General features: G+C 47.9%; 8 protein-coding genes across 10 annotated transcripts in view; 6 read left to right on the top strand and 2 right to left on the bottom strand.

Moving 5' to 3' along the window:
- The window catches only part of BDCG_05938 (secretory lipase), a gene marked incomplete at its 3' end in the record, with an annotated part of 2149 nt that extends 828 nt beyond the window's left edge, over positions 1–1321 (top strand). The window contains exons 4-7 of the mRNA XM_045421653.1: positions 85–92; positions 192–409; positions 491–766; positions 794–1321. Coding sequence (XP_045277482.1) covers positions 85–92; positions 192–409; positions 491–766; positions 794–1321 — 1030 coding nt within the window. The remainder of the gene's footprint in view (positions 1–84; positions 93–191; positions 410–490; positions 767–793) is intronic.
- A 1396-nt stretch (positions 1322–2717) lies between these two features.
- On the top strand, positions 2718–7190 carry BDCG_05937. Of its 2 annotated transcripts, XM_045421652.1 has the most exons (3): positions 2718–3318; positions 3462–4092; positions 4158–7190. In XM_045421652.1, the coding sequence occupies exons 1-3, from the start codon at positions 3311–3313 to the stop codon at positions 5619–5621; spliced, it is 2103 nt and encodes a 700-aa protein (XP_045281471.1). In that variant the 5' UTR covers positions 2718–3310; the 3' UTR covers positions 5622–7190. The 2 variants fall into 2 exon arrangements, with proteins under 2 accessions (XP_045281471.1, XP_045277481.1); XM_045421651.1 differs by having other exon boundaries at positions 2747–4092.
- A 7-nt stretch (positions 7191–7197) lies between these two features.
- BDCG_05936 (pre-mRNA splicing factor) lies at positions 7198–9419 on the bottom strand. The gene is made up of 3 exons (XM_045421650.1): positions 9222–9419; positions 9090–9143; positions 7198–9018 (listed from the first exon to the last, which is right to left on the bottom strand). The coding sequence occupies exons 1-3, from the start codon at positions 9325–9327 to the stop codon at positions 7382–7384; spliced, it is 1797 nt and encodes a 598-aa protein (XP_045277480.1). The 5' UTR covers positions 9328–9419; the 3' UTR covers positions 7198–7381.
- A 377-nt stretch (positions 9420–9796) lies between these two features.
- On the top strand, positions 9797–10372 carry BDCG_17220 (uncharacterized protein; the record flags this gene model as incomplete). The annotated part of the gene is made up of 1 exon (XM_045426365.1): positions 9797–10372. One exon carries the CDS (start codon positions 9797–9799, stop codon positions 10370–10372), a length of 576 nt encoding a protein of 191 aa, XP_045281470.1.
- Positions 10373–10522: 150 nt separating this feature from the next.
- Positions 10523–10825, top strand: BDCG_17219 (uncharacterized protein; the record flags this gene model as incomplete). Its single annotated transcript, XM_045426364.1, has 1 exon — positions 10523–10825. One exon carries the CDS (start codon positions 10523–10525, stop codon positions 10823–10825), a length of 303 nt encoding a protein of 100 aa, XP_045281469.1.
- A 3943-nt stretch (positions 10826–14768) lies between these two features.
- On the top strand, positions 14769–19212 carry BDCG_05935. Of its 2 annotated transcripts, XM_045421649.1 has the most exons (6): positions 14785–15538; positions 15613–15902; positions 15972–16255; positions 16322–17785; positions 17871–18012; positions 18158–19212. In XM_045421649.1, the coding sequence occupies exons 1-6, from the start codon at positions 15270–15272 to the stop codon at positions 18178–18180; spliced, it is 2472 nt and encodes an 823-aa protein (XP_045281468.1). In that variant the 5' UTR covers positions 14785–15269; the 3' UTR covers positions 18181–19212. The 2 variants fall into 2 exon arrangements, with proteins under 2 accessions (XP_045277479.1, XP_045281468.1); XM_045421648.1 differs by having other exon boundaries at positions 14769–15538; positions 17871–19212.
- Positions 17451–19721, bottom strand: BDCG_05934 (uncharacterized protein). The gene is made up of 3 exons (XM_045421647.1): positions 19453–19721; positions 19138–19380; positions 17451–19037 (listed from the first exon to the last, which is right to left on the bottom strand). Exons 1-3 carry the CDS (start codon positions 19600–19602, stop codon positions 18993–18995), a joined length of 438 nt encoding a protein of 145 aa, XP_045277478.1. The 5' UTR covers positions 19603–19721; the 3' UTR covers positions 17451–18992.
- On the top strand, positions 19282–23005 carry BDCG_05933 (palmitoyltransferase erf2). The gene is made up of 3 exons (XM_045421646.1): positions 19282–21175; positions 21233–21341; positions 21411–23005. The coding sequence occupies exons 1-3, from the start codon at positions 20157–20159 to the stop codon at positions 22176–22178; spliced, it is 1896 nt and encodes a 631-aa protein (XP_045277477.1). The 5' UTR covers positions 19282–20156; the 3' UTR covers positions 22179–23005.
- The last annotated feature ends 256 nt before the right edge of the window (positions 23006–23261 follow it).

The raw sequence follows: 23261 nt of genomic DNA, 5'->3' as shown, positions 1-23261 counted from the left end.
CACTATGATGCTGTCCAATTTTTGCCTATTTGCATGCAGCGCTGGTGGTTTCAGGATGTGCTGCTAAAATCCTCCCCGCGTCAGGATAGTTGGTACGCGGAGCCAGAAAACATCAGGGAATATAAGCGTGGAGAATTAATTAATTCGATCCCGCCAGGTTGAGAACAAGCTGAAACCACTTCTCCCTCTAGGTGGAAAAATCTCCGTGGACTCGGTACTCCGTATATCAGTATCTACTTTAATTGTCCTGCGCAATTCGGATCCATCGCAACTCCTCGTCTTCCAGGCGGCATATTGCCGCAAACGAAGATTGCAGTCCATCATATATACCCTTCGACCTGGATCCGCTACTGGTGGACTCTTGGGGGTCTTGATGCCCAATAGTACAGTCTCCATAGACGTAGTATTTGTAAGATAATTTTGTCCTTGTTTCTTGTCTTGATCTGGTCGTGGTTGCTTGCGCCAACTATGCCCGCCCGACAATTGCTAGCTAGCCGTCGCGCTGAACCAAGGGTGGTGGGTGATGGTCACCGATTACAAAGGGCTACATTCTCAGCTCGCCGCTGGCCCGCAATCCGGGTATGCCACGCTCGATTCGGTACGCGTGGTCCTCAACGAGGGACGGAAGATTGGATTAGCTGCCGACGTCAGGTACGCGATATGGGGTTATTCTGGAGGCTCATTGGCTGGCGGTTCGGCTGCAGAGTTGCAACCGCCATACGCGCCAGAGTTGCACTTCACGGGGGCCGCCTTGGGCAGTATCATCGTCAATATCACCTCAGTCGTAGAATAGATTAATGGAGGTATATTCTCGGGTCGCTTATTTAGAGGTTTCTACGGTCTTGCCAAGACCTATCAGAATCTCACAGCGTGGATGGATGAGAATGTGCTGCCTGACAAAAGGGCCGAGTTTTTCAAGCATGCTACAAATTGCCAGATCCAGGGAATAGATGGAGCATTCCATGATATTTTCTCCTATTTCATTGATGGCGAGAGGCCCATTTATGAGCCCGTCCCCGCATCCGTGCTTGACTGGTCTGGGCAGATGGGCCGTCGCGGAATGCCGACCATGCCGCTGTTCATGTATAAAGCGTTCGGGGACGAGATAAGCCCTGTTGAAGACACTGACAAGCTGGTACATAAATATTGTAGTAACCGGGCCACCTTTGAGTACTATCGAAATTTGATAGGGGGGCACGTCACTGAAGCCATCATCGGATCTGTAAACGCTTTAGAATGGGTTTCAGATCACCTGGCTGGGAGACCTGTGCGGAATCTGGGATCTTGCAGGACAGAGAATGTACTCATAACAAAGATTTGATCCCTCCGCCCTTTCAACTCTCGGCATGGAATTGTACTCTCTCCTAGGGTCAATTATAGGTTCCAGTTTGGGAACGTCATGAGAACAGTGTTGGTAAGGTGTTATTTTCCATCTCCTTGATATTGTTGCAGTTGGAAAGTCCGGGTTACGCTGCTGAGTCGTAGGTTGATAAAGCACGGGCGGTGCGGTTATTCACTCAAAACCGGGAATTAACTAATATCAGACAGGCATATGAGAAAGCGAGCGTGAAAGGGATTAGTGGGAATAAGAGTTTTGGAGAAACTGCTGGAGAGCAATATTTTCCATGATCTCAAAGGCTGGGAAAGAGCGGCGATGTGCGACTGAGCCAAAGTTATGAAATCAAGTGATAAATAATCTGTTTGCATTCCATATATACTGAAATTAAGAGTTTTAGCCCATGCATTCAAACATGGCATTAAACCAGTCCACATGAGAAATAAATGCCTTATTTGTTAAAAAAGGATGACGGAGTTGCAGTCGGGTGAAAATGCCCCCACTGTGTTTAGTGATATGGTGGATACTTCATTTTTCAGCCTCTGATATAGAAGTATATGCAGCTTTAAGCTACTTCCCAAAGATTTTGGGAAAAAGGAAGGCTCGGGAATTGGTAAGACCTCATGCTATGGAGCTCTCTTTCTGCTGGCAATTTGCAATTGTTTTGATGAAATGTATGCCTCGTGATAGGTCGTTGAAGTTAGGGGGGTGTGTAATATAACTGCGCGGTTCTGGTTGTTGCCATGGACTAATGTTGATGTTTCGCAAGTTCCTAAGAGGGAGTGGATGTCATTGAATTTTCCTTGGTACTTTCCCACATTGAATTGGTGAACAAGATATCCTGTGCAGGGTATGCAGCTCCATTGTTTGTTTATCGAAACGTACCACCTAGACCGAATATCTAGGTACATATTTCAGGTTTTGATATCCTTCCAGCCCCATCAGCTATATCTGTGTACTGGGTTAGTATTTGATTATTCCTCCCATCTCGAATACACCACACCGATGCCGGCTTTGCGATAACTAGCGGCAGGACGAGTGGACGAGTTGGGATGTGACGTAGCGATTTAGAATACCGGATATCTGGCTATTTCCACACGCTTCTTCAAGAACGTCAAGCCTGAATTGGCATGGAAAAATGAAAGGTAACATGATGCCGCAGCAGATACTGCATGGGACAGAAAGAAGCATAATGGTGCGTAGGACGACTTGTTTGTGTACAGTGTTGTTTGATGTTGCTTGTTTGTTTTTTGTACTTTATTCCATGCGCGTCATCAGTGGAAGATAGTTGAGCCGCAGATGGCCGAGCAGGTCACATGATCTGCTGCGGAACCTGCTGAGTCATCGTTTTAGATTCATGATAGTAGTCAAAGCCTCATATCGTTCCCAAAGAGGCAAATTGCCAATTGCCACTACTGCCATTATCCGATGTGAATGGCCAAGTGGGATACGCATAGCGGAAACTTCATCATCTCATCTGCATCTTCTTCATCTTCAACCAAACTGGCCCAACATCAGCTTCCATCCGGATATCCCGTCGTTAAGACGGGCGCTGCAAACATCTGTTGGAACCTCTGCGTGGCTGGCGTGTTTGGTTTGCAAGCTAACCCAACAGGCCAAGTTTTTGCTTCCTTGCTTCCGAGCTCCACCTTGCCAATAACAACGAGCTTCTGTTTCTGCTGCCAATGCAGCTAAGAGCTAGCCGCGGGTGTTTGTCTCTCCTTTGTACTTCTCGACCAGAACCTCATCCCCTCCTGCACCTACGCCGCGGGGGAAGCACACATCCGTAACCAGGCCATTGTCTCCGAAGTTTTCCGTCTCGTTTGAAAATACACCAATGTCCGCCTCAGTGGCTCAACGTGTCCACGGATCTTGAATCCCCACACTCCCGCTTGCTTTGTTCCCTGGCGATCCAACGATCCAGAAACCTGCTTTTGCAGCTCATTGGGTTACTGTCGTTGGTGGTGAACAAACATGGCTGAGTAAGATTCTTCCACAACTCCACATAGATATATAGTGATGGAAGGCTGCTATCTGCTGAGGGAAAACCAGCCTGTAGTCGGCTTTTCCTTATTCAACGATTGATTGATTGGTTTGATCCATTGCTAATAAAAATGGGCATCAGATTAATTTCCATCCACGGATGGGGCTACCCGACCCTCCGGGCATCCTCCACGTCATCCGACCCCGTGCAGAAGCTACGCCCGAATTCCTCTGATGTCAGATCTATTTCGCCAAACAGGAGAATCCCAAAGTCCAAGTCGAACAATGCCCTGGCTGATATGATAGCCGGTTCAGGCACTTCTGGTATCTCCCGTGCTGCCCTTGAAGACCCCTCCGAACATTCCCTCTCCACACTGCGCGACCCTCGAGTTTCTAGCACATCGGACTTATCGACTTCGGCCTCGTCCCCACACCACCCCGACCTAAGCAGCGAGGTCGCAAATCTTAGCGACAAGCTTATCCAGGCCATTAATTACCAGACAGTCTTGGACGATACTCTGGCGGCCACACGCCAGGAGTTGGAGCAGGCGCATATGAGAGTTGGACAACTGGAGAAGCAAACCCGTCAATATGAAGAAGATATCACTAATGGGGTCCTAATAAGGAGGGTGGATGTGGACAAGGAGTGGACAAAGCTGAAGGATGAGGCAGCTGAACAAAGATCTCGACGTGCAACTATTGAAAAGGAGAAGAAAGCTATCGAACTGGAACTCGAAAATCTAACCGCAGCGTTATTTGAGGAAGCTAATAAGGTGGGACTTATACTTCCCGGACGGATTATGATTTCCTATGACTCTTATCTAACTGTGTATTGTAGATGGTAGCCGCCGCACAATTGGAACGAAAGAATGTCGAACGGCGAAATGAACAGCTTCGAGCGCAAATTCAAGACAATGAAATGCTTCTTGCCTCCCAGCAGGAGCAACTGAGCGAGTTAAAGACGGTCATACAGAACATGAATACGGATCAGGATGAAATTCGTAGTCGGACGGATGCATCCACCACGCCTTCTTCTCCAGGTGGAACGCACCAGCCTATTAGTACCATAGATCGCCTTCTGGAGGCGATGAACCTTTATCCTACCACACCTGGCTCTGGAGAAATCTCGCCCGGCCCCTCAACAAGTTTCTCACATTTAATAAAATCTGTCTGTCGGACTGATATTCAAGCCTTTGAGGATTTCCGCGCAATGCTACAACTTGCTAAAACCTCCAAGCCGCCAAGTAGAGTTGGGAGTGGATCGTATGGTGGATTGAATGTAATGGGATTCGGCAATTTCACAGGCAACAAGGAAAGTCAACACAAACACTCATATTCTAATGGTTCGGCAAGGTCTTTCCCAGGCTTTCCCGGTTCGCCGGGCAGTAATTCGTCCCCTCGCGAATCACATGCAGCAGCGTTAAAGGAAAGCCGGTTCTACAAACGGGCGCTTGCGGAGGATATTGAACCAACCCTCAGATTGGATGCCGCGCCCGGAATATCGTGGTTAACCCGTCGTACTGTTCTAAGTAGCATATGTGAAGGAGCCCTTGTCGTTGAATATATACCAGCCGTTGCTGCGAAATACTCATCTCCATGTGCACTTTGTGGGGAAGCGCGAACAGGAGGAGAGAACGCCCGAACTCACCGTTTCCGTACTTCGGACAATGAAAACGCTCAACGATACCCAACGTGTACGTTATGCTTGGAAAAGCTCAGGTCTTGCTGCGATTTCGTTGGGTACTTACGACTGATCGTCGACGGCCACGTTCGCATCTTGGATGAAGAAGATGAAAAGGAAGCGTGGGAAGAGACTATCCGCCTCCGAGAGCGAATGTTCTGGGCTCGAATAGGCGGAGGAGTCGTTCCTGCTTTCCTCCAGTCGAAAAGTTCTGATAAGAACAGTGCAGCTCCCAGCATTGATTCGCCTTACCCAAAGTGTGAGAACCAAACGGAGCCCTTGGAAAGTCCGTTTACACCTGATCTAAATCGAATCCCGAAAAACGGTGCTTCCCAAGTAGAAGTCAGTGAATTTCCTGAAACCCAAGAGCACGAAACCGCCGAGGCCGTCGACTCCGGAGTTGAAATTAGCCTAACAAAAAGCTCAATTGATGCCAACGAAAATCAACCCCTAGACCGTCAAAACAACTCTTTGAACGAACCACCAGCGCAAGCTACAGCTGAGACAGAGATTCCTCAACAGCATGCGTCAGATTCCCTGAGACCAGTGACACCGTCGAGACCTAGTGCGGGAACTGATCCACAATTAAAGGTTACGTTCCCTAGCACAGCCGAGCTTTGAGCATGATACCTGTCTATGTCATTAGCTCTAGAGTGCAGATTTACAGAATTTTACCCCGATTAACCCAAACTCCCCACAATTTCTTCTTGCTACCGTGTCTTTGTAACGGCAAGTGTCGGATTCCGTTTGACGTATACGTCACCTGGTTGGATGTATATCTTCCATTCTTTGGGCGCAGGGCGCCTGTACCATTACCTGCATAAATATTATATATACTTGTTAACCTCGGGTTTTTCCGTCCGCCTCGACACGCCGCAGCCTCTTATCTTGCCCTCGCTATCGGCCTTGTACCATCCTCCGACGGGTCCACCAAACAACATTACTCTTCCCTTACCTGATTACCTTCTCGCTATCTGCGTTTCTCCTACCAATTTCTCCAGTGTCCTTTTTCAGTTCCCATTTTTTCGCAATATGATAGAAATCTATATACGCCATTTTCCAACCATGTCAATCAGATCCAAAAAAGTTTTAGGCAGACGTTCGTGATCTCGATATTTTACTTTCTTTTGATATAGGACACCAACTACGGCCACGTATTTCCTGAGCCACAGCTTCGTGTGCCCTTTTCTCCAGGATCACTCGCCATACGCCTGCCTCACCATTTACTTTCCACACTTTGGTTTTATTCGCGCGTGAAGCTCACCATCCTTTTGTGGCTACGCTTCACCTATGCATACGCCTCCTATTATCCCCACCGATCGCAGTTTGCTCTTCTCGATTTGATGTGATTTGCGGACCAAGACTGGCCGATATGGGATAGGAAAGTGCGGGTAATTGTCCTCGATTAACTCCATCCATAAGCGGACTCTTTCGTATTCACACGGCCCTTGCTCTTACTACTTTATTCTTTTTCTTCTACCCCCTACTCATTGTCAAGATACAATTTTTTAGTCCCTTTCTACTACAACGAATCATTTTTTGTCCGTCCTATCCCTATGGCGTATAGAGGTTTAGCCCGGTTGTATTTCTTTGTCTGGCCTTGTTCCTTGGTTGTTATTTAAAGTGCTATGACGTTGTTGATATCAGGGCGCTTGTACCTCCTTTTGTTTTTCTAGTTTCGTCCTTGTTTTGTTTCGCTGGATATCCTTTTCCGATTTTCCGACTTTTTATTATTATGGTTTAGGAACAGGGTTAATCGCGTTATTGGGGTGAGATTAGCATGTCTTCTGCACTTGATTTTTCACTTTTGTTTTCTTATTTGGTTTCACCGGAGGGCCTCGAGCTTGTTTTTGAGTTGGTTCTTTCCATAGAGATTAGAGATGTGGATTGATGGATTGATACTGTGTGGTAGGGATGCATGAAGTAGGACAGGAACCGCTATATTTCATAAGAGAATATTTGATCATCACGTTTATTTTTGCCTTGGCCTCTTCTCTTAGTCGGTAGCTTGAGAATCTATTTTTCTCTCCCGCAGTGGCCCTTGTGTTGTAGAAGATATAAGGATAAGGACGAAGCTAAGTTGTACAGTTTTATTTGGAGGTGGATGTATCCAATCCCTTCATAAACGGTGGAGGTAATTCCCTAATTATACCTAGTAGTTTACCTCCCCTAGCATATAGTAGATGGAATAATACAATGATGCAATAAAATTAAAAAAGAAAAAAAGAAAAAAAAAAAAAAAAAAAAAGAAACTCCAGCCCAGAAACGCAGGGTAGAATATAATAGAACAAACACAGCTAACCATGTGAAAAAGAACACCCTCCCCCCCAAAAATTATTTTGTATCCATTCTCCTCATTTTCCCATAATCTGTTAGATAGTTCACTGCTTAAACTTCTGATGAATATGTCTGATCTGCTCCTCGATATTAACACTCTGCCCGGGCGGCGGCGGGCCGCCAGGCGGTGGATGACCAGGGATATGCGGGCCCTGGGGTTGCCCAGGTCGGTCCGGTGGGTGACTTTGACCCGGAGCGAGCTCATAACCAGGCATACCCAGTGGCATACCACCAATCCCCATACCCGTCGCAGCGCGCTTACGTCTCCCTTCCTCCTCTGGATCGAGCGAGCCGCTACCATCACCCTCCTGGGCGCCATCAGTGGTGACTCCTGGACTCTCAACTGCGCTAAGGGAAGGATCGAACACGTCCGTTCGCTGACTAGCCAGGCGCTTGAGGTTATTGAAAACGTCCGCAGTGGAGAGATTTGTAGTTGCGTAGCGGGCTTCCGCCTTTGCGCGTTGCTCCTTCCAACGAGGGTCCTGTAGCTCAATGCGCATGTGATGGTCGATTTCGTTGACGGGGATTTGCTGCCTGCAGTTGGGGCAGAGCGTTGTTGGGGTGGCAGTAGTGTTGAGGCGTTTGGCTTGGGCGCGAGGCACGTAGTCGGAACGAATACGCATAGGTTGGGTGGAGCCTGGTGGTGGAGTGGGTACGGCGCGTGCGGCGGCCTGCGCTGCCTGTGCCCGTTGGCGCTCTTGTTGACGTTCACGGATGCGGTCTTCTTCTTCAGAGACTACAGGTGCGGTCATTGGAGTTGTTGGGGTCGAGATAGGTGTGGGGGATTGCGGGGTGAATGGGGATGGCTGTTGCGCTTGGAAGTCTGAGGTAGGGGCAGGCATGGCGGGCTGTAGGGTTGGGGAGGAGACGCCTTGCGGGGGTGGATAGGCATTGTAGTAGGTTGTTTCTTCGTCAGTGGGCATGGCTTCTTCGATACGTCTGTCGTGAGGTTGTAGAGACATCATTGCCTTTTGTTCTAGAGAGGCGGTCTGGAGATCGTTTAATGATGTAGGGGGTGGGAGCTCGGCCTGGTCGTCCGCTTCCGTGAACAGAACCGTTTCCACTACCACGAAATCATGCCAATCAATCTGTGCGTATGCGATACGTTCTTGTTCATCTTGCTCCTCCTTCTTTTGCTTCTGTTGTTCCTGGAATTTGACCCACTCTGAACGCTGTTTTGCACGATCTAGGATGTGATACTTGTCCTTCACATTTTTCTCTAGCTCCACTATTCGACTCGACGTTGAATTGGGGCCATCGGATTCGTCTACTTGAAGAAGGGATGTGTATTGGTCGACAAGCCGAGTGAAAAACTGGTAGAGGCTGTGCTGCGGCCGAAGGAAGTCAAACTGGAAGTTTCTCGTTTCGCGCTGGGACAGGGCGGTCATGAACGATTTCCCTCGCTTGGCGACAAACAGGGCAGTCAGTTTGACTACTTCTAGATCCAGAGCATTGATATTCGGCATACGCGCAGAGTAATGAAATTCTGGGGGCTGAGCAGGGCCTTTTGGTTTCTCGGGCTCTGTTGCTGCCACCGGTTCCCCAGCTCGGCCAGCAGAAACCGCAGTCCCCCTACCAGCCTTGATTTCGCTGAGGCGCCATGAGTAAAATGCGGCATATGCATCGCTCGGATTTAAAAAGGAGAATTTCGGATTAGATCTTTCTTTTTCGCGGACTCGGTCTGATAACGCATTGAGACAGGAATCAGCAGCTAGTTGCAGAGCAGCAGTCGGAACCCGATGAGGAGCCTACCTTCAAAAACAGGACCGTTACGCGCCACGAACCCGGCAGTCTTCTCAATAATAGCTAAAAAAAATAATATTATCAGCCACAAGATCCATCTCACAGAGGGTTGGTTGACACTATAGCTCAGGAAGAACTAACTTCTAATATCTTTAGGCGGCAGAACAATGCCCTCGGGAGGTTTGCTCACTTCCTCGGGTAAGCCTGGCGGCGTCGTAGCGGCTCCATTTGTAGCAGACGGAGTCATGACGGGCGGTATGGCTGTTGCTGGCAGAGAGATGTCTGTCAAGCGCGGGTTCGATGCGGCGAGGGATATATAATATATATATATAGCTTATGTAGCGCCTTGATGGCATTGCCCTAGCGATCGCTCCGCCTGCACGTGATCTCTCATGTTATATAACGTAGCTAGCTGCTCCCATAATAATAGAAGGATCAACCTTTCCCACTTACAGGTTATGGCCCGGAACGTTCGCGTTTTTCTTTTAATAAGACCCCTTATACGCGTTTTTATAGAAGGATTACACTGTAGTCAATTGCCCGCAGATTGGTTCACTTTTCTAGGTTGATTTGAATAGGAGACGCCCTCAGTACCCAGAACAAGCAGACGCGTCTAGGGATTAAGAGGCTGCGTTCTTTCTTCAAGTCAACAACTGGATGAGATTGATCTCGTCTGAATCTCTTTCCTTATATCTATACACAGGTCGTGACGACCGATGAGTAGCTTGCCTACTCCCCAGAGCGGTAGAAAGAAGACTCTACGCTTCCATTCTCGTACTCAGGCAGCCCAACAGGCCCCTATTGACGAAGAATCAGATGAAGGTGACATTACCCAGTACGCGGAAGCCACAGAGGGAGCCATGGAGTCATCCGCTAGTCAAGACGCGGACACTCATCATGAATCCGATGATGGAACCCCAAGCCCAAGTGCTACGCGTACAGCACTCACAGGAGCGCGTCCTGCCGGCAGTTCTATGCCTAGAATGGGTCAAGATGGCATGATATCCATGTCATTAGATGACCTTATGGCGTTCTGCGATAGGATGAGCACGCGTCGGGAGGTCACCCCTGCTGTGGACGATTTCAAATCTCAGATCCGCGAATATCAAAAAGATGTCCAAAAAGCCATGGATACTAAGGCTGTAACCATGTTTGACGGCACCAATTACCAGGCCTGGCGTACAGGAATCCTTGCGGACGCCGAAGTTGTCAGCGGATCTGACATTCTTATGAAGAACCAATGTGTCTGTCCAGATGACATCAGTCAAGACGCGTTAAGTGCTGAAAAATGAAGCATTCGCACCAAAGCACTGTATCGATGTATGTTGCAGTCCTTATTAGGACCCGTACGTACAACCATTGGAACCCTTGAGCCAGATAATGCAGCCGCGTTATGAGAAAGGATTGGAGTTGAGTACGCTGTCTCACTTGCGGAAGAACGTATGAATATCATAAAAGAATTGGCCACCTTACATGTCAAGGAAAATGATTACCTAGCGTTTCAGAGAAGATTCCGTTATTTGATTGCATGTCACAAGGAGTTAGCGAGCGACCCAGAAGACTTCTATCATGATCTCTTCCTTGTTGGTTTAAAAGATCATCAAAAGCCTTTCATCAAGACGCGTTTGGATGATTTCTACGCGACTGGCCAAGACCCTATTCACAATATTGATATTGAAGATCTCATGAAACAGTTGACAAATCGTACAAGCAAGTCTAAGGATGAACGTCCCAAGCCGCAGTGAGCCAACGCAGCCACCACGACCTCTACTATGTCGTTCACTGGCAGCTTCAAGTGCGACATATGCAGCACAAACTGGCACTTAAAGGACACTTGCTGGCGTCTACACCCCGAACTCGCTACTGAACAGTGGTGTGAGTCAAACAAGGACTGTATCATTACACCCGAAGGGAATGATAGTAGCAATACCAGTGGATGCGGCAAGCGGAGGGGTAAGAAGAAGGATAAGGACAAGGATGATAAAAAAGATGAATCTTCTGACCTCCTAGCCTCTCAACCCGCCGCAGCCAATGCTGCGATTGCTTTTTCAGTGACTGTCAGCACTACATCCAAGCCTTGGTTTCTTGATATGTGTGCAAGCTTCAACATGACAGGGGAAAAGCAGTCCCTTATTCAATGTAAGGCTTACATTGGTGACCTCAAGGTTAACACTGCGGACGGAGGCCACGGCCACGTCAAGGAAATCAGCGATCTCCTCTTAGAATCTGAAGGAGGGGATATTACGATCCGCGATGTTCACTGGATCCCCAATCTCACAGTCAACCTGTTGTCATTCGCCAAGCTTGAAGACCAGGGCATTCGATTCGAATTGTCATCGTCCGCCCCATCTTACTTCCTCATGAGAGCTTCAAATGGTGTTACTTTCACCGCGATTCACACGCCCCAGAGCTCCATATATAAGATTGTTGAAAGAATGTCGGAAGTTGACATTCATCATGAGTCAAGGGCGGTATATTACACCGCGAAATCATATGCATATGCGAATGCTGTAACTACTGCTGACAACAACAATTCCACTAACGATAATCAGACTCGACCCCCCACAATTGCTAAAACACTCGCCGAATGGCATGCAGACTTAGGTTATATACACGCAGGAGCCATCATTGCGTTGGTGAAGAATCCATTGTCAGGTGTCTGAATCAAGGGCCTCAAGACTGGTTTTTTCTGTGACAGTTGTGTGAAAGGGGGTATGACACGTTGTTTTTCTCAGACCCCCATGCCACAAGTGACCCGACCCATGCAACGTATTCATATTGATCTTGTGGGTGGCGGGCGCACGTTAAATGAGATGTCCGATCACCCTGTCAAGTCGCGCCAGGGAACTAAATACTACATGTTGATTACAGACGACGCGATGAGGTATAGATGGGTCTATTTCATGCAAAGCAAAGATCAAGCTTATGACTATTATGCTCATTGGGCTCAATTTACAAAGAATTTGGGGTTTACAGCGCCTGCGTATGTTAGGACTGACATTGATGGGGTGTTCAGGTCTGCAAAGATCGCCGCGTTGTTCAGTAACCACGGTACAATTTGAGAGCTGACGACTCCCCATTCTCCACACCAAGATGGCGTCTCTGAATGCGGGATCCGCACGATCATGGCGCGTACGAGGGCGGTCATCATTGGCAAGGACATCTCTAAGAAATTTTGAGCGGATGTATTGGACACTGTCATTGCAATAACTAACAACACGCCTACATCTACTATACTATACAATGAGAAGTATTGGCCTACAGTTGCGGAAGACAAGGAACCCGCCCGCAGCCCTCATACAATTCCTTTTTCGGCCCTGATGAATGCCCCACCGCAGATCTCACATTTCCGCGAGCTTGAGTCGGATGTCTACGCTCACCTTCATGGATCGCAGAAGCCAGCGGACAAACTGTCTGCTCAGGCCGATCTATATAAACTTATTGGATTCCGCGGACGCGCGATCTACCGCGTGTGGAGTCCTATGTCAGATAAGCTCATTGATACGAGTGATGTGGTTTTCCCTGCAAAAGCACAAGAAATGCCAAAGGATGTGACCACCACTATGACTGCGGAAGCTAGCACTGACCCAACCACTGCCACCTATATGGTGGAGGATTTCGACACTCCTGATTTTTCAGAACCACATGTTCCATGGATGCGACCTGCAAAGGCCTTTATGGCTTACACCCCTTCACTGATTACTGATGACTTGCCAAAGAGCTTTAAGGATGCGGTAGGCTGACCAGGGGGTATAGGAGAATGGTGAAGGCGTTCGATGCAACGCGAAATAACCGATTTAGAGAGGTGAAAGACCTGGACACTTGTGCCGCGTTCTGATGTTCCTGCTGATGAACCCGTGGCTCCCGGCCGCTGGGTATTCATAGAGAAGGATTGCTCTGAGGACCCCAATGCTGATAAAGACAGCATATTGCGAAAGTCCAGATGAGTAGTCTGCAGCAATTGGCTTAAGAAAAGCCCAAGAGAGGAAACATATGCCCCTGTTGTGATGGACACAACGAATCGCATGATGTTTGCCATTGCGGCGAAACGCGGATGGACTCTGTGTCAAGTTGATATCATACTTGCCTACCTACACGGACAGCTAGGGAAGACAGTTTACATGCACCAACCCACTGGTTTCGAAGCGGGCACTCCACGCGTGATGGTGTGTGCTGTTGAGGGATCTCTATACAGCTTGAACCCTGCGGCAAAAATCTGGTATGATTACCTCACAACCCTGCTGCGGGAACATGGATTCACCCCCAGCCCATATGACCCTGGCCTCTGGCGACATGACACGCGGAAGAATCTATATATGACAATCTATGTCGATGATCTTCATATTATAGCTGAGCAGCCTGTGAACACTGATTGGTTGGTGAACATGCTGGGTGAAAAGCTTGAGGTTAAAGATCTCAAGGAACCTAAAAGGTATCTGGGTATGAAAGTCAGTCGTATGAAGGATGGGGTCAAATTGACACTTGAACGATATATCACATGCTTGGTGCAAGATTTTCACCTTGATGATGCAGTTACTGTTCGCTCGCCCATGGATGAAGACTTACGCCTAGATGACTCCCCCGTGTCAGAGAAGGAAAGCGGATTCACAAAGACTCAATATCAACATGGAGTCGGCTGCCTGCAGTATTTGGCAGTCAAATTACATCCGGACATTGCCCGCGCGGCATCCCTTCTAGCACAGAAGAACTCAGCTCCCACGCCGAAAGCATGGAAAGCTCTACTACATGTCATACACTACCTCCACAGCACTAAGGATCTGGGAATATTTTACAAGGGTCCGGACAATGGCATGAGTGGCTTGCTGAATGCGACATATGCGCCAGTTGGATACACAGATTCTGACTGGGCCGGCCCCCTCAATGGCGATCGGAAGTCTACATCCGGGTTCATCTTTAAAGTTGCGGGTGCCCCTATATCATGGCGATCCGCAAAGCAGCCCTGCGTGTCTCTCAGCTCAAATGAAGCTGAGTATGTGGCTCTTAGTGAGGCAGTGCGTGAGGCAACGTGGTTGCGGAATATAATGATGGACTTGTTATTCATTCCAAACAACCCAATCAAGATTTATGCTGATAATAAGGGTTCAATTGATCTGGCCACTGTGGCAGCGGTGACCGCGCGCAGCAAGCATATTGATACACGATTTCATTTCTCGCGTACACAGCTGAATGAGGGGGTTATATCTTTGGAGTACATCCCAACTGAGGAAATGGCAGCAGATGGATTGACCAAACCTTTAGACACTATTGCATTTCAGCGATTCCTTGATTTGTTAAGCCTTACAGGCGGAAAGGGCCAGAATGCCCGAAATTAATGTATGTAGCATGATTTGAAGGAACTCAGGGACTGCATGGCAGGCTTTTCTATATAATGTGGTGTTAAGATCTCGCACGGCGATGCGAGGGGGGGTGTAGCGCCTTGATGGCATTGCCCTAGCGATCGCTCCGCCTGCACGTGATCTCTCATGTTATATAACGTAGCTAGCTGCTCCCATAATAATAGAAGGATCAACCTTTCCCACTTACAGCTTAAGATCAACCTGGAGGCTCTACTCACGTGATTTAGACAATGATCTAGTCTCAAATAGGCAGTTCGGGGCATCTGCCCCGAGTCGTGTTTATGGTCAACAACGCAAATAGAAGGGTAGAAGGGTGGAAGAGTATAAATGAAATGAATTCTGAAGCGTAGATATGTATTGTAGGGTTCTTTCCAATGCCACCATAGGCACCGTTGAACGGCTCTGCGTGTGTCCTGTAACTTTTTGATAATTCGGAGCTCCGCGCTTAACAAGTTATTTATTTAGCGGCAAAACGCTAACGGGAAACTACCTGGCCTCAACTCTCAAGCACAAGGCAAGGCCGCAACTCCTGAATTTCCCCATCCTGTCCAACAACCTGGACAAGACGTTTTGCTTCACTTTTCTTTCTATGGGATGTAGGACACTCCCACCTTTTTTCATACTCTCGTTAATTAATTAATTATTTCTGTGGTGAATGCTCCTCTCCTCGCGCGCGCATCCTGTTCCTCTATCCTCATCCTCTCCATGATCCCAGCCTCGCGTTTTAATACTCATTCCTTTTTTTCCCTCATTGTTTTACTATAAGTTCCCTGAAAGAAAAGCGATCATCATATAGCTATTAATCTCTTTTCTCTTCTTTTCCTTCCGAAACATGGCCTCCAAGTCTGCCAAAGGCGGGCTGGAGGTGAAACCCCACACCCGCAATGGCCGCTCCCCATCCCGGTCCCCCGGCCCCAAGAACCGGAAAAAGGCAGTGGCATCGAAGAAGCTTGACTACAGTTCTGAAGGAGTTTCCGATTATGATATACTTCAGTTGCCAGTTTCGGATTACAAAATCATGTTAATGTTAACGGCTATTGCCGTCGTAGTCCGTCTGTTCAGGATCTACCAGCCAACAAGTGTGGTATTCGATGAAGTGCAGTTCGTTCCCCCCTACCTCCGCGTCGATTATCAATTGAAGCAAATGCTAAAAGTTAATTTAATGTCTCATTCAGCTTCGGCGGATTTGCAACCAAATATATCAAGGGGAAGTTCTTCATGGACGTACATCCCCCGCTTGCGAAAATGCTAATTGCTCTTGTCGGATACTTGGCTGGGTTTCGCGGAGACTTCGACTTCAAGGAGATTGGAAAAGACTACTTGGAGCCACGCGTTCCCTATGTAGCTATGCGCATGCTGCCAGCAATACTGGGTATTATGTCTATCCCAACTATGTTTCTTACGTTAAAGGCATATGGGTGCCGAACATCTACAGCTTCAATGGGTGCTCTCCTTGTTACGTTTGGTAAGGCCCCCAGCACTCGTCCATGACAGCGTGAAATACACCATACTGACAATTGCGTTCTTCATGAAGAAAACGGCCTAGTCACCCAGTCACGGTTTATCCTCCTCGACTCACCTTTAGTCATATTTACCGCTCTGACCGTCCTAGCCTTTACAAACTTTACCAATCAACATGAACAAGGGCCTTCAAGAGCATTTGGAGCCTCGTGGTGGTTTTGGCTTACACTTACAGGCATCTTTTTGGGCGCTACTGTCAGTGTGAAGTGGGTGGGGCTTTTTACTATCGCGTGGGTTGGAAGTTTGACCATCGTTCAGCTCTGGGTTCTCCTTGGCGACACTAGAACAGTGACGATTGTGAGCTACAAACTCTATTGAGAAGTCCAAGCCTGATTTTTGTTACTGACCGTTTCTGCATACTAGCGCGTATGGTTTAAGCACTTTTTTGCTCGGGCATTTTGCCTCATTGTCATTCCCGTCGGGTTCTACATGTCCATGTTTGCGATTCACTTTTTGTGTTTGGCCAACCCAGGCGATGGAGATGGCTTTATGTCGTCTGAATTCCAAGCGACCCTCAACTCTAAAGCAATGCAGGATGTACCAGCCGATGTAGCGTTTGGTTCAAGGGTCTCTATCCGCCACTACAATACTCAGGGAGGGTACTTGCATTCGCACAGTTCTATGTACCCTGGAGGTAGCAAGCAGCAACAAATCACCCTGTATCCTCACAAGGACGAAAACAACATCTGGGTTGTGGAGAACCAGACTCAGCCGTTGGGTGAATACGGAGAAGTCGAGGGACCAAGCGCATGGGATAACTTGACTGCCGGTCACGTTATAGATGGGTCGGTTATCAAGCTCTATCACACCAGCACCCATCGAAGACTTCACTCTCATGATATACGCCCACCCGTAACAGAAGCGGACTGGCAAAATGAGGTATCTGCTTATGGCTATGAGGGGTTCCCCGGTGATGCAAACGACCTTTTCCGTGTTGAAATTGTCAAATCGATGTCCGATGGCCCGGAAGCGAAGAAGCGGATCCGCACAATCCAGACCAAATTCAAACTCATCCACTTGATGACCGGGTGCGCTCTATTTTCACACAAGGTGAAACTTCCAGAGTGGGGATTCGAGCAGCAGGAAGTTACATGCGCCAAAGGTGGCACCCTACCCAATAGCATCTGGTATGTCGAACAAAATGACCATCCAATGCTCGGACCGGATGCCGAGAAGGTCAATTACAGGAATCCTGGGTTCCTGGGCAAGTTCTGGGAACTTCATAAAGTTATGTGGAGAACGAACGCTGGCCTAGTCGAATCACATGCTTGGGATTCCAGACCTCCTTCGTGGCCAACCCTTTTGCGCGGTATTAATTTCTGGAGTAGAGACCACCGCCAGATTTACCTATTGGGAAATCCCCTTGTTTGGTGGTCCTCAACTGCTGCTATCATTACCTACGTCATTTTCAAGGCGATTGCCACACTGCGCTGGCAACGCAGCTACCAAGACTACAAAAGCATCGTCTTCAAGCGATTCGATTATGAGATTGGCCAGACTGTTCTAGGGTGGGCCTTCCACTACTTCCCTTTCTATCTTATGGCCCGCCAGCTCTTCCTCCATCACTACTTCCCATCTCTCTACTTCGCCATCCTTGCATTCTGTCAGGTCGTGGACTATGGTGTCAATAGAGTCAGTCTTTCTGGAGCGGTGAAAAGCAAACGTGTATTTGGCAAGATATTCATGGTGGCCTTCGTTGTTCTGTCGATTGTGACTTTCACTATGATCTCGCCATTAGCCTACGGCAACCCCTGGACTAAAGCTGCCTGCCAAAAAGTCAAGCTCCTCAAGTCGTGGGACTTTGATTGCAACCTCTTCCATAATGATGTAAGTTTCTCAAAGAAAAATGGAAATTGGGCGACATGGTTTTCATCATTTTCATTGATGGCTGTTAACTGGGTCTGAATTTTAGTTGGCTCAATACGAAACACCGATGAAGTTTGTCAATGGGACTGCACAGCTCCTACACGCAACTCCAACTCCGGTGCCGCAACAGCCACAGCAACAGCAGCAGGAACAACAACAAAAGGTAGCTAAACTAGCGGAAGAAGGAGGTAAGGCTGCTGTGGTAACCCCCGGACAAAAGCTGGTGTCTACCCAACTGGAGTCCGTGGTCTATCGTGACCAGGATGGGAATATCTTGAATGATGAGGAAGTAGCAGCGTTGGGGAGAGATGGTAACGTTTCATTTGAAACTAGATATGAAACCAAGACTCGAATAATCGATGGTCATGGTCGCGAGGTTGGTGGCGAACAACCAGCCCCTCACCATCCCGATGCAGAGGGACAGAATCCCGAAACAGCTGGCAAAGGCGGCGGCGCCGGTGATGCGCCAGTTGACAAACCTGCATCCGTCCTTGGTGATGAGAAATCCGTAGAACGGGACGAAAGTAAACCGAAGCCAGCGAGTGAAGGCAATGAGGCCACGAGGAAGAATGAAGAAAATTGACGAGTATAATTTTTGTTGTTACTTTCCATTTCTCATCCCACTCCCTATCCTGCGCCACCCACCCCCCCTTTCTTCTTTTCCCCGTTTTCTTTTCGTTGTCCTTTTGTCATAATTTCTGTCGGCTAAATGGGAATATTATATCATGTGTCATTTTAAATACGTGTAGCAGGTTCTTTTGTTTGAGGATATTCAGAGGAATAAATGTTTCAAATACTTTTCTCTTAATTGTCTCTTTTCATTTCCTTGTTTTTTCGCTTTTTTGTTTTTTAATTCGAATTTGAGGATTGACCTTTCGCAATATTTGAGTTTAAAAATGTGAGCCACGACACCTATGACGTAGAATACAGGATAATGTGGAGTGAGAAATATACAAGAAAGCAAACCTCGGGGAGATTTGGAGTTATGTCCGGAAAATGTCAGAATAATTATTTACAAGGGCCACTCTTTTCTCGAATTCTTTTGTTATAAAGAAACTTATGATCAAAAATGCCCACAGCTGCTTCTCTTTCTCAACTATGAAATACAAATTCTCTTGCTTTGCAGCAAGTCGCTAGTTCGGTGTGGTACTTCTGTTTTTGTATAATCTCAATAGTCGTCCTTGCCGTACTTGTTGAACCGGTCGTGTAGATCCTGCAATAGGTAGTTAACAGTTAGCAAGAATTCCGACAACGTCGACCCAATTCCTATACAACAATTGGGAAAGATGGAGACACAAGGCAAGAGATCGTACCTTAGGCAAAGTAACGTTGGGGATGATAACCTCATTCAGAGCGCTGGGGGCTTTCTTGAGAGGCTTCGATGTGTCGCCATGGGGGTGGTATTGGTATTTGTAGGCTTTGGACTCGTCATCTTGCTCCCACGGCATAGAGGCTTCGCCAATGCGAATGTTGCTCTCCGAGGTGGTGCTTGTGGGAGAACTGCCAAGGTACCAGCCGGCGATACCAAAAGCGCCAGCCATGACACCCAGGAGGATCTAGATCACCAACGGCAAACGGGAAATAGTCAGTCGGAAGGGCTTATATATGGTTAGGTGGCAGCAACATACGTAGAGCTCAGGGTCTCTCTTTGAGCCGGTGTTGAGACCGGCTTCCTCGATCTTGGAGGAGATGCGGCGGGCAGGTCTGATGGTGGTGGGTGCTCTGAAAGGCTGTCTCAGAGCAGCGCGGCGAGCGAAAGTTGCAGCGATTGACGACATGTTGTGTGTAGTATACACCCGACTAGCAGGCTAATTGGATCAGCAGAAAGGTGGTTATAGAGCAATGGACGAGGGCAGAAGTGTGGACAGTCAAATATTCTTCCTGTTTTGGAACATCGGACGAGGTCGGTTTGCTCGGCTTAGATAATGCCAGCAGTCACATGATGTCGTGGCTGCCAAAGTGGCGCGGTAATCACGTGCAACCTTTACTTTTTCCGCTTTGGAAGAGAACAGCGATGGCATAACGACGTTACTTGGCTGGAAAATTACAATCTTTCTGCTTCCTCATGGCATGTCACTGTTGCTATTGATAAACCCGACGCTCTCTTTTCCCTCCCATGGTGAACTTCCACCCGTGTAATTCGATTATCGTGCTCGAGCCGCCCGCCATTCCTTTGTTCCAAACCCTCGAGAGTCGAGCCAGGCTCAAGCCCCTGACTAAATATCAGTCGCAGGCTTGAATCGACCACCCCCTCCGTACGCCCTATTATTCTAGCACTATGTCGACGGCCTATTCTCCAATTCACCCGTTTTAATGCTTCTAAATAGCTACAATGGCTAGTCAACAAGATTTTTCTGCTTCTGATGATCCCAGTAACCCGCAATCTGGAGCTCCGTTTGATAATGCCACAAATCCACCCCGACCTGTTTCCTACATATCCACCCACATGACGGATATAGCCTCAGAAGATGACGATGCTTCACGACCTCCCACTGCTATTTCCTCCCAGCCAACGTGGTCGCAGACTCCGGCCTCCCGACGTGGTCCTCCCCCAGCCAGGAATTCAATGGCTGCCACTAATCATTCGACGAGTCGTCCCCTTAGCTCCTCGAGTCGAATGAGTAGGACGCACATTCCGTCGCTGACTGCACACGGGTTTTTCCGTCCAATGAGTTCACAGAGGTTGCAAGCACAGCGCAGTGGACGACCAGCGAACAATAATAACCATCATGCCGCTCCCACCTCGACTGAAGATGGCATGAGCGATGTTGGCAGCCAGAAACGAAGGAGCTTGTTATCAAACCATACAATACTCTACGGTGGGCCTTCTTCTCACGAGAACGAACTCCCCCCGCCATCGCGAGGCACCGAATTCACGGACCCTGTTATACCAGATCGTGGAACGTCAAATGCAAGCCCTACAGGTAATACAACCGTACGAAGTCTTGGTGAGAGTGTGAGGTTACTCCATGATAGGTCACAAAAGGCGGCACCGTCACACCTCAACCTGGGGAAGAATTATAATAAGCCCAGCAGCTCTCAGGATAATGCTCAGAAGTCACCCATGTCTTTTCGTTCTGGTTTCCTGATGCCTGGCAAAAGTGATGGCCAAGATCGCCGTGACTCGAGGAATCATGAAAGACTCTCCTCGGCCGCGTCTACCCCCGGTTCCGTACTGCAAAAGGGATTCAAGTCTGAAGACAAGCCAAATTTAGGGAAGAATTATGAATATTTTGCGGGAAACACGGTATTCTGCGGTGGAGGCAGGTTTCAAAATTCCCGTGATAAACCAGTAAATATCGCGACTGGGATTATGGTGGTATTGCCCGCTGCATTGTTCTTCGCCTATTCGTAAGTACAAGTCGCGCAATTTAGATTTAAAGAGTCGTATACTGACTGTCAATCCAGGGCTTCATGGCTGTGGCACAATGCTTCTCCTGCAATACCTATTATATTCGCTTACCTTTTCTATATATGCCTTTCATCCTTTATTCATGCGTCTGTTGTTGATCCAGGAGTAAGCTCCCATCATTTCTGCGTCTAAGTGGGCTGTGTCTCATTTATCAATCTAACATGTGCTTTTCAGATCATTCCAAGAAATTTGCATTCAATGCCGCCAACTGATTCAAACCAGGACCCATTAACTCCGGGGCCGCCTTCGAATGATTGGGTCATGATAAAGCTCGCAACATCAGATGTAGCAGCCATGGATGTGCCAGTGAAGTACTGCAAAACTTGTAATATCTGGCGGCCTCCGCGCTGTTACCACTGCCGTGTCTGTGACAATTGCGTTGAAACTCTCGATCACCACTGTGTATGGCTTAATAACTGCGTCGGGCGCCGCAATTATCGTTATTTCTTCACCTTCGTCAGCTCCGCTACTGTATTGGCTCTCTTCCTAATGGGTGCAAGCTTGGGACATTGTCTTGGTTACCGTAGCCAGGAGGGAATTTCGTTCGGGGAAGCCATTTCCAAATGCCGAACTCCATTTGCCATGTTTTTATATGGTCTCCTCGCAGCACCCTACCCTGCATCGCTTTGGGCATATCACTTCTTCTTAATGGGTAGGGGCGAAACGACCCGGGAATACCTTAATTCCCACAAGTTCCCCAAGGAGGATCGACACAGACCATTCACCCAGGGCAACATTATCAGAAATTGGATCACCGTGCTCTTGCGACCCCGCCCCCCAACGTATGTCCAGTTCAAGAAACGGTACGAGGAAGGGGACCAGCGCTTTGAGGCAGAGAAGCGCAAGAACAGAGGACGTGATCTGGAGGCACAGGCTGGCGAAGAAATGGAACTACAGGGAGTTTCTAACGGACCTGCCTCTAATAAACTCACCAATGGTTGATTCATTGGTATTGAAAACCCACCCTTTTTTTCTCATATCACTCATTACCTTCATTCGCCGTGCCACAGAATTCCGTGATACGTGCGCAACGTCACTGACGTGAGCCAACCCTTCCTTCCCTTTATTAGTATTATCATTCATCATCCTTATTATTATTATTATTATTATTCACTTTTTGCGATTCTCCTTCCCTGTACTTTATATTTTTATTCTCTCCCTGGGCCTTTTTCCTTTCTTATACCAACTGGTCTTAATCATTTGACCCCACCTATTCCCATTTTCTTTCAATTGTTTTTCCCTAACGTTCGATATGAGCGAGATGTTTGATGGCGTTTGTAGAGTCAAATTAATTAGGCTCCATGCCCCTGTTGCTTGATGCATGTCTGTCCTTTTGCTTCCAAATTCATTCGCCCCTCACCGAGTGAGTTCGTTACTCTTTGATCTAACTCCGGGGATGTCGATTTGGAGTTGGAAGTTTGCTGTTAATTTTCCCCCTCCTCACCAACTTCGTTCTGAGTATTTGTTTACTTTTTTTCGGCGCCTGAAATTCTCCCCTGACCGAAAGATGTACTAGCTGCACTGCATCCATAGATTCATTTTGTCCCTTTAGAATTTCTACGTCTCAAGAATACCCATAATACCCCACCACTTAACCCCAAATATTTGAACACGACATAGTTTTCTTAGATGCTCCTGTTTTTGTCTTGAGTAGAAGAAAACGAAAGTAAAAAGAGCATGAAATCGTAAAGACAGTATTAGCTACACAAAGAAAGGGAGGACGACATATGGCCTAGGGTATCGTAATTTAAGGATGGCGGCCTTTATCCACCCCGTCTCGTCTCTGCATGCATGGGCCCTGACCAACAAGCAAAGCAACACACCCTCTTCAGCTGCCCACAACCACCGCCACTACAACAAGCAGTAATCCACCTAAATATCTTTTTTTCCCAGTTCTCATGGTCGCTCTACTCTCACCCTTTATTTTACTCATTTGAACAATCCCCAAACGCGTTCCAACAATTGGATCTCCACGCGTAATTAAGTTTTATCTCCGCGTTTAGCGCCGCGGCCCGTTCCGCACAC

This window comes from Blastomyces dermatitidis (genome assembly GCF_000003525.1).
Source record: "Blastomyces dermatitidis ER-3 genomic scaffold supercont1.6, whole genome shotgun sequence".
Classification (NCBI taxonomy): domain Eukaryota; kingdom Fungi; phylum Ascomycota; class Eurotiomycetes; order Onygenales; family Ajellomycetaceae; genus Blastomyces; species Blastomyces dermatitidis.
This window is presented reverse-complemented; position numbering and strand designations above follow the sequence as displayed.